Here is a 12,690-nt window from a genome sequence, read left to right on the forward strand (position 1 = left end):
CTGAAGTCATGAGTCCCTGTGTGGTCCCTCCATGAGCACAGCTGCCTGGTGACTTAGATGACCTGGCGGCAGCTGAGCAGCCCACCGAGGCACTGGGGGTCTCTTACCTCAAACTGGATCAGCACCGTCCCGCTTTCGAGGCCCTTCTTTAGCTGTTCCATGGATCCCTCCAGCGTGTCCCCACCCTCCGGACACACGGGGAAAATGGCCTCTGGGAAAAGCTGGTTCAGTTCATCTTCAGATTTGATATCAGCAAACGAGTGGACAGCTGTAGCGGACAAGAAAGAGCTTGTCTGGCTTGTGCAGCCACGTGCTGGGTGATGGGAATTCCTCCCCCCAAATTATACTTATGACACCTGAATGCAGAGGTTTTAAAACATCTTATTAAATGATTAAGCACATGGTAATCATTTTCGCCAAAGATACTACTTCTCGTTGAATGATTCAATATGTACTAATTATACAAAATGACATACTAACCTTGCTGGTTAGTTATAAATGATGGTGTTTAGTACTCAAGAGGCTTTTGCCAAAGGTAAGAGAAAGGGAAAGGACGTTTTTTTTTTTTTTTTTTTTTTAAACATCTTTATTGAAGTATAATTGCCTTACAATGGTGTGTTAGCTTCTGCTTTATAACAAAGTGAATCAGTTATACACATACAATATGTTCCCATATCTCTTCCCTCTTGCATCTCCCTCCCTCCCACCCTCCCCATCCCACCCCTCTAGGTGGTCACAAAGCACCGAGCTGATCTCCCTGTGCTATGTGGCTGCTTCCCACTAGCTATCTATTTTACATTTGGTAGTGTATATATGTCCATGACACTCTCTTACCCTGTCACATCTCACCCCACCCCCTCCCCATATCCTCAAGTCCATTCTCTAGTAGGTCTGTGTCTTTATTCCCGTCTTGCCACTAGGTTCTTCATGGCTTTTTTTTTTTTTTTTTTTCCCCTTAGATTCCGTATATATGTGGAAAGGACGTTTTTAAAGAAAACAGATTTTCTCCCTTTGCTCTCTGTGACCTGGTTATTCTTCTACCCCTGCTCTTCCTTCCTTCTCCGGTCCCTTTCATTTGCTCCCTTAAAACAGGCATTTTCCCAGGAAACTGGTGCGGGGTCTGGCCCTCTCTTCACACCACCACCGCCCCGCAGAGCTCAGTCAGTCAGTCTCTAACTCAAGGCCATTGTTAGGTGGGAGGCTCCCAAGTAAACATCTCTAGTCTCCTCTGTGCTTCCTCTTTGGAAATCTCCCTTCACATCAGACTCAATATGGGTAAAAACAAACAGAGGACCCCCTCTCCCCAACCATGCACAATACTTCCCAGCCTCACGTGCCTCTTTCTGTCTAGTCACTTCAAACTTTGGGATCATCTCTGAATGTTCCCTTTCTACCCAGAAAGAGAAGTCACTTCCCTTACTCAAGAGCCTTCAATGACTCCCCACTGCCTTCAAGATAACAGGAAAGGAGAAAGAAAGGAACAACTTTTGTGTTTTCCACATAGTTGAACTGAATCCTCACAATGCTGAACCAGCGGTCTTTATTCCCATTTTACAGATGAGGAAACTGACTCACAGGGCAAAAGAGTTGTCCAAAGTGACCCAGCCTGTCAGGGTGGGACACGGGATTTCAGTCCACATGTCTGACGCTAAAGACCACATTCTTTCCACTGACCACAGAAGCTCAGATCTTCTGCTTATTTTCATGATTTTTGTCATATCTGCTATTCCCTATGTTACTATTTATTTTTCTTTTAATCAACTCATTTTTTACTTGAATGTTTATTTTAAAAATGAACTTATCATTACAGTTATAGAAAATCAGTGGCACTGCTCTTTAAGCTCTAATAGTCTACAAACATCTGTTTCCCTCACCTCAAACAGGCGCCAGCCCTTTGCCATGGGTTGGTGGAGGACCCCCTCCCTGGCCTGGCCGGAATGCTCTCGTTCCAGCCCCTCGTATTGGCCAGCATGTCACATGGCACTTCATGTGATGGAGAGGCCTGCTCCCAATCGCTGGATTCCTTCCTTCTCTATGATCATGTGGCCTTACCAGACACACGGCAACTTACTTAACCTGTGTTGGCTTCCTCATTTGGGGATAAGAATACCAACCTTACGAGAACATTGTAAGAGTTGAAGAGGATAATTACGCAAAGCAATTAACACAGTGCAGGCACTTCGCTGGTGCTGCAGAGACCTCAGCTACTGTCACTAGTGACACCTACTGTGTGTCGAGCATGGAGCTGGGTTTGGTGGGGATGGGTGGTGGGAGGAGGTGGGTAGGGGTCTGGAGAGATCTGGCAGGGCCTCATCTGCCAGAGGAGATGGGATGAGAGCTGGCACTGGGAGTTTCAGTGGGAACAGAGGAGGCAGGCACGAGAGGGTGTGGGCTGTGCCGACAACTGTGAGGCCAGAACGGAGATGCAGGGCCAGGGCTTGAGTCGCATACTTCATTTACCTGCAGTATTTGAGAGCTGGGAAAGAGGATGCGAGGACTCGGCTTATTGCTTTATAACAACAACGACAACAATAATAGTAGCTGTATTCAACAGAGGTTGCCTTTCAAATGCCCACCAAGTACTGGGAAGCATCTTTGATGCCTTCCAGTATGAGTATCATTTAATCTTCCGAGGGACCCTTGGAGGTAGCGACTATGTTATCCTCATTTTACATTAGAGGAAACTGAAACACAGACTGGGTAAGAAACTTGCTCAAGGTCCCTGAACCCAGTAGGAGGCAGAGTTTGAACAGCCCCAAGGCAGCCAGGTTCCTGCCCCACTCTGCTTACTGCCTCTGCAACAAAAACCAAATGCACATGAATAAAATATAACCTGGTCCTTTGAGGAAGGGTTGAATATGCAAAGGCAGGCAGGGCCAGGCTGCTAAGAGGGGTGTGTGAAGTGGGCTGAGTTGGGCCCGGGAGGCATGGGGAAGGGGAGGGTCACACCTAGTATAAAAAGGGGTGGGAGGGTGCTGCCTACCTGCAGAGGACTGGCCATGAGGGGCGGGGCCCTGTGGGGGCAGATCTCCATATTTTTCAAGGGAGAAGTCGGCCATCAGGTGGTCACGGGAAAGCCCTTGATTTTCCCATGTTGACTACAAGTACAACATCGCAAAACCACGGAACAGGCTGGGGAAGGCCCTCTTTGCTACGGCTCCTCCCCCACGGGTGGCTGTTACCTTTCCTCCTGATCACCAGGGCCAGCTCCCGTGTGTGCGACTCCCGGCTGGCTTTGATGAACATCACCACTTGGTCATGGGTGTGTTCTGAGATGTCCCGGCCGTTGATTAGCACGATTTGATCCCCTTCGTTCAGCTTAGGAATGCAGGTGTCCGCCTGCACGGGGGAAGAGCGAGTTTCTTCTGTTACAGTAACACAGTCCTCAAGGGAAGAACCTGATGTTTTCTGAGCCCCGACACTTGAGACCGTGACCAAGTTCTCTTCTTCTCCCTCAGGCATTACCGTCTTTATTTTTACCACCACTGCAATGCTGACACGGTAGCTGGCGGTGGGATTTTAAAGGAGTCCTGCTCAGAACCTACATTATGAAACATTTCGGAGCAAAGCTAAGAAAACTACTGAGGCCATTTCTCTATGGTAGCCAGGCTTCACTTATTACTGTAATGTCATAATGACTTCAATGCCTCTATCTTTTGTTGTCTAGATGTGTGGTTAGAAAATGATTCATCAGCTAAAAGCGAGTATTTATCTATCTTGTGATGGAGAAAGCCTTTGCAAACATAACCCCAAAGGCAGAAGCCATTATGGAGAGAAGCCATGCATTGAACAGTGTGGGAATGAAAGGCTTCTTAACTCACAGAGGCCACAAGCAGTAAGAAAAGGTAAACCACAAGCTTAAGAGTAAAACTCCCAAATGCGCACCTTCTTAGGAGGCACAGGGACCCTTTGGTGCTCACTGTTATACAAAAGCAAATCATCTCCTAGATGCCTAGAGGCCCAGACAGAGGGCTGAGGGTGGGGAGGGGGAGGGACACAGGGGCCGTGAGCCCACTCGGAGCAAGCAGAACAGCAAACTCTAAGCCCCAGTTTCCTTCTTTTGAGCAGGACTTCTACATTTCAACGTGCACACCAATCATCTGGGGATCTGGTTAAAATGCAGATTCTGGTCCAGGAGGTCTGGGGTGGGGCCCGACAGTCTGCATTTCTAATGAGCTCCCAGGTGATGCTGGTGCTGCAGCTTCGGGAACCACAATGAGCAACAAGGTTCTGGAAAACACGGACTCCATTCTTTCTTTCTACCTATATGCATGCATTTACACACACTCTCTGCTGCCAGTAAAAAAGAAACAGGACACAGAAACAGAAATCTGTTACATTTAGGGGAAAGCAAACTTGGGAAATAACAGAATATGTTTACTTACAGGTGACTCTGGGTTTATCCTTGATACCACAAGAGGCATCTTTTGATCCACTCCTCCCTGTAAACATGTAGATTAAAAAACCACTTGAGTCGTTCACAGCAACAAAGACATGCAGATATCTCTGACACAAGGGAGGGCTCAAACTTCCCTTGAACTTATTCTAATCGCAGGCGTTGGCACCTTCCGGAATGAGAAGGTTCCTGGGTCCCTGGGTCTAGTGGGCCAAACAGAAGGCTGCTCAGAGCCTCCCATTGCCATCCCCACCTTCCACAGACCAAAGGTGCACTTGGAGGAAGCAGCCTCCTTTCAAAAAAATGCAAACATCCCCTGGGGAAGGACTCCAGAAGCACAGCCCCTAAGTGCTGCTGGAAAGGGAGTTTTCAGTGCAGGAGAGGAGCTGTAGAAAGGTCCCATGTCGTGAGGGCTTTTGACCTCTGAGAACAGGCTGTCAGCAGGGCTGCGGGTATTGGAAAGGAGTGTGTGATGGCAGCTGCGGGGTGGGCAGAAAAGACCACCTGCCCTCACTTTGCTCTAGAGTAAACCTTTTCTGTACAGGGCCAGATATTACCTATCTTGGCTTTGTGGGACAGAGGGCTCTGTTGCAACTTCTCCACTCTGCCACCGTAGTGCCAAAGGAGCCATAAACCATTTGTAAATGAATGAGGTGTCTGTGTTCCAATAAAACTTTATTTATAAAAACAGATGGGATTTGGCCTGCAGGCCATAGCTTGCAGAGCCTGCCTAGAGGGAGGCAGAGGAGGGTGATGGCCCTGCACTTGAACCACTGTTCTCTCTTAGCAATGCTGAGGGGTTCCCAACTCTCTGAGCCTTAGTGTGCATCTATAAAATGGGTCTTAAAATTCCAACTTCACCATTTAATACAAGAACTCAATAAGGTGATATAAATAAGTACACAGAGCAGGCACTCGGTATGAGGCAGCTACTATGGCCACAAAAAAAAGCTCCCAATTCTGAAGGCCGAGCCAATTTGCTTATGCAGCCTTGGGTACGTGGCACATTTCTAATGGAAGTTAAAAAGTCACCTAAAGATTTCTTCAGAGCATCAAATGTCCTTATAAATTGCACACAACATACCTTTAGGTTAAATCCAAATTTTCCATCTTCATCTGGTGTGATGCGGATCAAGACTAAGTAGCCGTCACCATCATTCTGGAAAACGTCAGAAAATCATCAGTTATCTTACTTCTTTCTCCAGTGGTTGGTGATATGCTATTTTCTTTGAGTCATAACCACTTAATCGCCCGTAAGGCGGCCCTGCACGGGAAGCCTGGCTGGGTCGGCTGCCACCTCAGCCGCAGCACCTGACGTCACGCACCTTGTCACAGTAGTACTGGCTGGAGTCCTCGCTGGAGCTCCCTTTGGTCACCCTGTGGAAGTCCTCTAAGAACTGCTGATCGACGCCATCTGGGGAACAGGAGCCTGGAGCATTTGAAGATGGAGACACAGAACTGGATGACTTCTGGGTCAGGTAGCTTTGTGCTGGGTTGTTCTCGGATATACTCCTTCATCGTGGGGAAGGAGGAGATATTTTAATAACTGGATTAATATTTTATCAGAGCAAACATTACTGACTGTTGGGGCCTGGCATCTCGCGGCTGTCACCAATCCTTGGAACCTTAGAAGAGCTCCAAAGGTCAAGCCCAGGGCTCAGGCACATCCAGAGTCCACTGGCTGCCCATGCCCCCAGCTGGCCTAAAGATCATCGCCTTTAGTTTTGGGGAAAAGGGGAAGGAGGGCAGGGTAGTACCAGGAACTGCTGAACACTCAGCTGCTTTGGAAGGGTGATAGGGAAATATGTCCAGCTATTCTGGTGCTTAATTATTGAAGCTCACCCAGATGCATGCGTCTCCATCCCTTTTGAAAGCTTTTCCCTTCCATCTCACTCCCACTTATAGATCTGCTTCACAGGACAGTTCGCTACCCAAAGGAAATGGGACTAACGTGGCATATTCAGGACAATTTATATGAATCCTAGTTTACATTATTCACCTGTGACATCCATTGATGCCTCCACTGAGATTATACATTTTATTTTTCTCTAATGTAAGTCCTTTTGTATCTTGGAGCTGCACGGCCCAATATGGCAGTCACTAGTCACGTGTGGCTATTTAAATTTAAGTAAATTAAGATTAGAAAGTTCCTCAGTTGTACCAGTCACATTTCAAAAATGCTCAACAGCCACACGTGGCTAGAGGCTCCTGCACTGGACAGCGCAGTTACAGAACATTTCCATCATCGCAGGAAATTCTACTGTACGGCGTTATCTTCGAGAATTACAGACTATTGCAACTGAATAGACCTCTGTGGTCATCTGGTTCAACTCCCATTTCACAGATGAAGAAACAGGTCAAGAGACGCTGAGTGACTTGCCCAAGGTCACACAGCTTTCCCCTCACCTGACAGACAGAAGTCTGATGAACATGACTCCCCCAGCACCTCTCCCCTCTCCTCTCCTCACACCAGGTCTGCTCCTAAGACCCTCCCCTCTAACCTCTCAGGGCCACAGGGATGAACACGGTGTAGGACACGCAACTTCTCTGCATCATGCACACCCACACTAGACCCCTTCCAGAGCCACAGTCCTAGCAAAAGATGCCTTTAAAAGGCAACAGAATATGGGGTTGTCCTCATGTTCCACAGACTCCTCCGTATTCTAATCTCATTCCAGGTTAGTGATGGGAACGGTGAGCAAAGACAGACATTCAGTGAAACAAACAGACAAAAGACAGCTGCTGCTGCCTCTTTATTTCAGGTCCTTATCCGTGGAGTTTTCATTAATGTAGTGCTTCTGTTTCCTAGCAAGTTCAAATTAGCTTACTTTAAATATAAAATCTGTATCATAGTCACACACAATGATTCACAATCTCAAATCATTTGAATAAAAAAATTCAGTGACAGAGTAGTATAGAAGTAGAGCTATTTGCAAGAGAAGAGTTTGGCCTTAAGGTGTTCAAGTTGGATGGGAAGGCATTTCAGAGAGAGGATATTTTGTTATGTACTAGTGGTATGTTTTCAGACTGAAAATAAATGAGACTTTAATTTACTTAAAAGGAAGCTAAAAAAAAAAATCCTCCCTAAGTTGGGCAACTTTTCTAAGTTTTGATGTTTATAAGAGCACCTCCTAGTGGCAGAAAGGGAAACCTGAAAGTTGCTAAACAAGATAAAGCCAAAGAGGTTTAGGAAAAGCTATTTCCAGCTCTAGGGGTGGACCTGAACCTTTACTGTGAAGCTGCAAATAGCATTCTTACTTCAAACATTTGGAAGAATCTGGAGATGAGAGCGATGGAAAGGGTGATGACATTTAAACAGAAGAGCAAGGTGACAAAGCAGAAGACAACAGACTTTTCAGTAAACTGTAATGTATATCTGTATTCATTATATTTATTTAATTTCTAAATTCTGAATTTCGAATTATATTATATGGAACTTAGATGACATCTTACAAGGTTTTAAAGTATTTTTCTTTTTCAGTATAAAATGTAATGGTCTATCCAAAACAGCCCATAGTACTAAAAATAACATATTCAAAGTCATTATGTATCCAATCTTATTTTCTAAGTAGGGGTGGAGAGCTTACTTTTAGATGGAGATTTATTAAACATGACAATATTTTTTTGGCTGATCAACTGTGTACAGACGTTCCCTGTGGGCTGCAGTAATGATCTGCTCAGTGTGGAGGATGGACGGACAGATGGTGAGGAGGACATGGAACGACAGGAAGCAACAAGAAGGTGGCAGCTGGACGCAGCACAGGGATGCCAGGAGTGAAGATGCCAAACCAAGTGGCCTTCCTCCCCACCTGGGCAGGACGTGAGGTGCAACCGAGGGGAGAGCCCAGTGGGTGAGGATGGAGAGAAGAGGGGAACCCCTGGGGTTTCAGTGGGTAACTGTGAAAGGGGCAAAGAAAGGGGTAGCAGGAGGGAGCTGAAGCAAGTGATTTGCTCCTGAAGCTGTCGGGGAGCCAGAGTGGCCAGAGAGGGACAGGCCACCCCAGCTCCCTGGGGAGAAAGGGGCAGAGACAGACAGACAGACAGACTGACCGGCAGACAAACGGGTGCTCGCTCTCAGAAGCCGATGCTTCAGAACTGTAAATGCGGTAGTCATCGGAAACAAAAGCCAGGACAGAGTTCATTTCTCTGAAGGGAAGCAAGGTTAGAGACAGTTAAAATGGCAGGATTTCCTGGGTGATGCTTTTTATACCACTCTTTCCTACACCCTAGAAAATGACAAAGACCCCCGCGCCCTCCCCCCCCACAAACCTGTTAGCCAAGCAAAGCTGTGCTCCCACTGAGGGTTTCACAGCTCTCACCGGGCGCCCGCAAGGAGGCACTGGCTACGGTGGTGACAGAACAGGGGCCATTCCATGTGGCATTTCTCTCTCGAGTCTATGAGCTTCTCGAGGTCGGGAGAGACCCTAGTCCTCTGTCCATTCCTCTCCTAGTGTGCTTAACACACAGCCAGATATTTCACGTGGCTCCTGACGTAAGGATCACCGACTAACAGAAAGCATGTCTTCGTAGTATGGGTGTTACGACACGGAGACATTCTTCAGGTGATACTCTTATCTCTGCGATACATGCCAAGGGCCCGAGATCAAAACTTCACTCAAGAAGTTGCGGAGGTGGCTGAGGGAATGTGGGTCAGACATGCCGCTGTCTGAGCTCTACGCCTCATCGCTAATGGAATCAAGGGTCATGCACCTGTCCCCAGGCTGCCCACTCAGATGTTGCAATACCTTAAGGGCAAGAAAGCACTTGTTAAATTTCAGTCAATTCATGCTTGAATTCTTTGATGAGAGTTTCTCATTGACACATAGCCTGCAGCAGCACCTACCATGGGGACCTGCTCATAGAAGACAGGTAACCAAAACTCGTTACAGTAAATCTGAGTCCTTGGCGTGCAGGTTAGATGCTGTGTGATGGTGCTCATGTGATATGGGGACCTGCCGTGGAAGTGGCAGAGGGGGTACCCACTGTAAAAACTTGGGAGCTTGTTTGTACTTCAGCCAAGGGCCACATCCTGCTTCATGTGACCATCTCCCCATTCACCTGTCCATCCATCAGAGTAGTCACTGAATATCATGAAGTGCCAGGCACCACGCCAGGTTTGGGGGAAGGAGAGGTGAACAGGGCACTATCCCTGCCCTCAAAGAGCTCGCTGTCTAGTTTAAGATACAAAAGTAATCAAATATTATCATCATGCTGTAATGGAGACGCTCAGATGTCTAGCGTACAGTGGGAGGCCAGGAGAGGCTTCACAGAGGAGGGGGCGCTTGAGTCTGAAAGATAAACCAGTAGAAGTTTAAACAGGTAGTCAAGAGGGAAGAAGAAAGTGTTGGGTTGGCCAAAAAGTTCCTTTGGGATTTTCCATAAGATCTTATGGAAGAGCCCGAACAAACTTTTTGGCCAACCCTGTATTTTAGGCAAAACTCTAATAATAAAAAAACTTCAGTGGTATTTGCAGAGGCATGAAATTTTTAAAAAGCACAGAAAAGGCATTTAAGCAGGGGAGTGACATGCTTGGGCATAAATTTCAGAAAAATAAGCCTGTTACCCTTGTTAAGGATGGTCTGGAAGGAGGAGAGGCTAGAGACAGGAGGACACTTAGGGCACTATTGCAACTGTCCCTTTGAGAGACGATGGCGGCTACACAGGGGCAGTGCAGGGCGGACGGCGGAGGGGTCCAGGTCAAGGGATGTTCACAAGGGAGAATCAACAGGTGAGAAACTAGATGATGCAGGCGGAAGAGAAGGAGTTGTCGAGGATGCCTGAAGTTCCCATCGGTGCCAACTGGGTGGTTCTGAAATGTGGCCCCATTCACCAAGACAGGAGGAGCCACAGGCTGGACAGAAGACGATGAGCTGAGATCAGGTCAGGCTGGGTTTAAGGTATTCATCAGCTGTCCACATGCAAGTGGCCCAAGACCAAGTGAAGTGCAGGCAAGGTGCAGGGCAAATGGACACAAAACTCCTAATGAAACCCTGTCGCTGGCTGGTCTCCTGTGGGGAGACACAGCTTGGACAACTGGGTTGTCCAACTAGAGAACCAGCTGCCACATGGCAGGAGAGCTGCCCATCACCGGCAGGGTGACCAGGTGACAGGGCAGAGGGAATTCCTATACTGGCGATGCAGCTGAAGAAGGGGATTCCCAAAGTTCCTTCCAATGCAGAGAAGCTATTTAAAAACATTTTTTAAAATAGTGGTGAAATACACATAATATAAAATTTACCATCTTAACCATTTTCAAGTTTACAGTTTAGTAGCATTTAAGTATATTCACATTGTTGTGTGTAGAGAAGTTTGGAAATAAAAGCCGACAGCTGTCCCCTGTCCTTGGAACAAGGCAGGCTCTAAAGAAGGAAGTAAGCAAATAGCAAAGGCACCACAATGGCACCAAGCCCCATTCACTGAGGAGAAGTTCTTCAAACACAACCCTCATCTGCCCTAAAATTTGTTTTCTTCCAGCTTCTGCTCTGCAAAGTCATTTTTTCCTTTGGGAAACACCCCCTCCCATTTTTCTGGGTGGTGGGTTGTTTTTGTTTTTGGAAACTTCCTTCTCTGCAGATTTTGGCCTTGGCTCTGAAACAAGGAAAGGAACACAGAATGGCTGAGAGAGTAACAAGAGGACAGCCTACTCGGGCATAAAGCAAACTGCCAAGGATTCGTAACTAATCATAAACTTTGCTGCGCTGCTATAAATACGGAACAAACCAAGGTGACTTATCCACTAGGATGATGTTGAGTCTGAACCGCACCACTAGGTTTAGAGCCAAAGTCGAACCGCTCTTTTTCTTCCTTTCTCTCTTTCTTCCTCTTGTTTACATGGGTACAGAACATTACGCTTCATTCTTCTTTCTAAAAGGAACTCTTCTTGCTGTCTGTGATGTTATTCATCTGATTTCCGACAGGATACTTCCTTTTGCCTCTTAACACACTAATGTGCTGTATAAAGCATGTCCAGTGTTTCTTAAACATTTTGAAAATACTGTAGCCAACCCTGGGTATCCGTGGATACAACCAAGCACAGGTCGAATTAAATCCGGGGATACGAAGGGCCAACCATACTTAGCCATTTTATGTGACAGACTTGAGCATCCATGGATTCTGGTATCTGTGAGGGTCCTAGAACCAAGCCCCCTTGGGTACCGAGGGATGACTGTACTCACTGAAGACACCACCGCAGTTTTTTCTCCAAGTACAGACTAACCTTCCCTTCTTGCCTTGGGCAATGGAGGACCACCAGACTCTCAGGGAAGCCAGCTGCCTCTGAAGACCCAGCAGAAGGTGGCTTCCTGCCAGCAGGAAGGGGGTCCCCTACTTAAGTGAGGTGCTAGGGGCTGAACTTTTTCAACTGTTCGCCCCACTTGCAAAGCACAGCCGCTAACTCGATTCTGTGAGCCATCTACTGTTGGCTCACCTGGCAAAGCCATGGCAAGGAAGGCTGCGTTTGGATCACCATCATTTGCTACTTTTAGCATTTCGCTGCAAAATAAAAAGTGCCCCAGGATGATACATCTTTGTATGTCTCACGGAGGAGTTTCAGGAAGAACCGATGTGCAATGCCTAGAGGTGAGTAGGGCTAGAAATTACTTAAATCGAACTGGACTTGAGGAAGTGAATTCTCAGTTGAGTTTTAATAAACTTAAATAGCCACCTGTGTGTGGCTGTATTGGCCTGTGAAGGTCTAGATGCTCTAATTCCATGGTGGGGAAGGAAGATGGAATTATAGACCACAGAAGGAAGATCTGACCTAGGACCTGTAATCAGGCTTCTCAGAACCCACATTTGCCCAAACTCTCTTCTCCTTTCACCAAACTGACAGAGCCCCATAGTGTGATGATGAAGGCTGATAATGTGCTATTTGCCCAGCTGGCCTGGAGGTCCCTGAAAGCAAAGGCTTGTCTAATTCACCTTCACATTCCCTCAATGAGCAGCAAAGGGTGTACAAAGTGTGGTGCAGGACTCGGCAATGAGCGTAGCCCTTTAAGACGTCCATATACCACTGGACAGAATTCATCTCTCCTCCACCCAGCACCTGGAAATGTACTGTATCTGTGCTGCCCAATATGGTAGCCACTACCTATGTGGTTCTTTAGCACTTGAGATGAGGCTTGTGTGACTGAGGAACTGAACTTAAATTTTATTTTATTTTAAATAATTTCAATCTGAATAGCCACATGTGACTAGGGGCTACTGTACTGGACAGGGAAGGTCCAGAAGCTCCACAATTCCATGATGGATTTGCAAACCACAGCAGGAGGATCTGACACGAAGGGTGTGACTGG

At 47.0% G+C, this 12,690-nt stretch overlaps 1 protein-coding gene across 8 annotated transcripts in view; it reads right to left on the minus strand.

The window, feature by feature from the left end:
- PTPN3 (protein tyrosine phosphatase non-receptor type 3) overlaps positions 1-12,690 on the minus strand; it is a 149,121-nt gene that overhangs the window by 27,245 nt on the left and 109,186 nt on the right. For 6 of the 8 annotated variants that reach the window (XM_082403831.1, XM_082403829.1, XM_082403832.1 and 3 more), the window contains 6 exons: positions 8,447-8,542; positions 5,722-5,908; positions 5,481-5,555; positions 4,386-4,442; positions 3,183-3,339; positions 108-268 (listed from right to left, as the gene is read on the minus strand). In XM_082403831.1, the coding sequence (XP_082259957.1) occupies positions 108-268; positions 3,183-3,339; positions 4,386-4,442; positions 5,481-5,555; positions 5,722-5,908; positions 8,447-8,542 (733 nt within the window). The remainder of the gene's footprint in view (positions 1-107; positions 269-3,182; positions 3,340-4,385; positions 4,443-5,480; positions 5,556-5,721; positions 5,909-8,446; positions 8,543-12,690) is intronic. The other 2 variants (XM_082403836.1, XM_082403830.1) reach the window with 1 other exon arrangement.

The sequence above is a fragment of the Balaenoptera borealis genome (genome assembly GCF_965194805.1).
Source record: "Balaenoptera borealis genome assembly, chromosome: 8".
Taxonomy (NCBI): domain Eukaryota; kingdom Metazoa; phylum Chordata; class Mammalia; order Artiodactyla; family Balaenopteridae; genus Balaenoptera; species Balaenoptera borealis.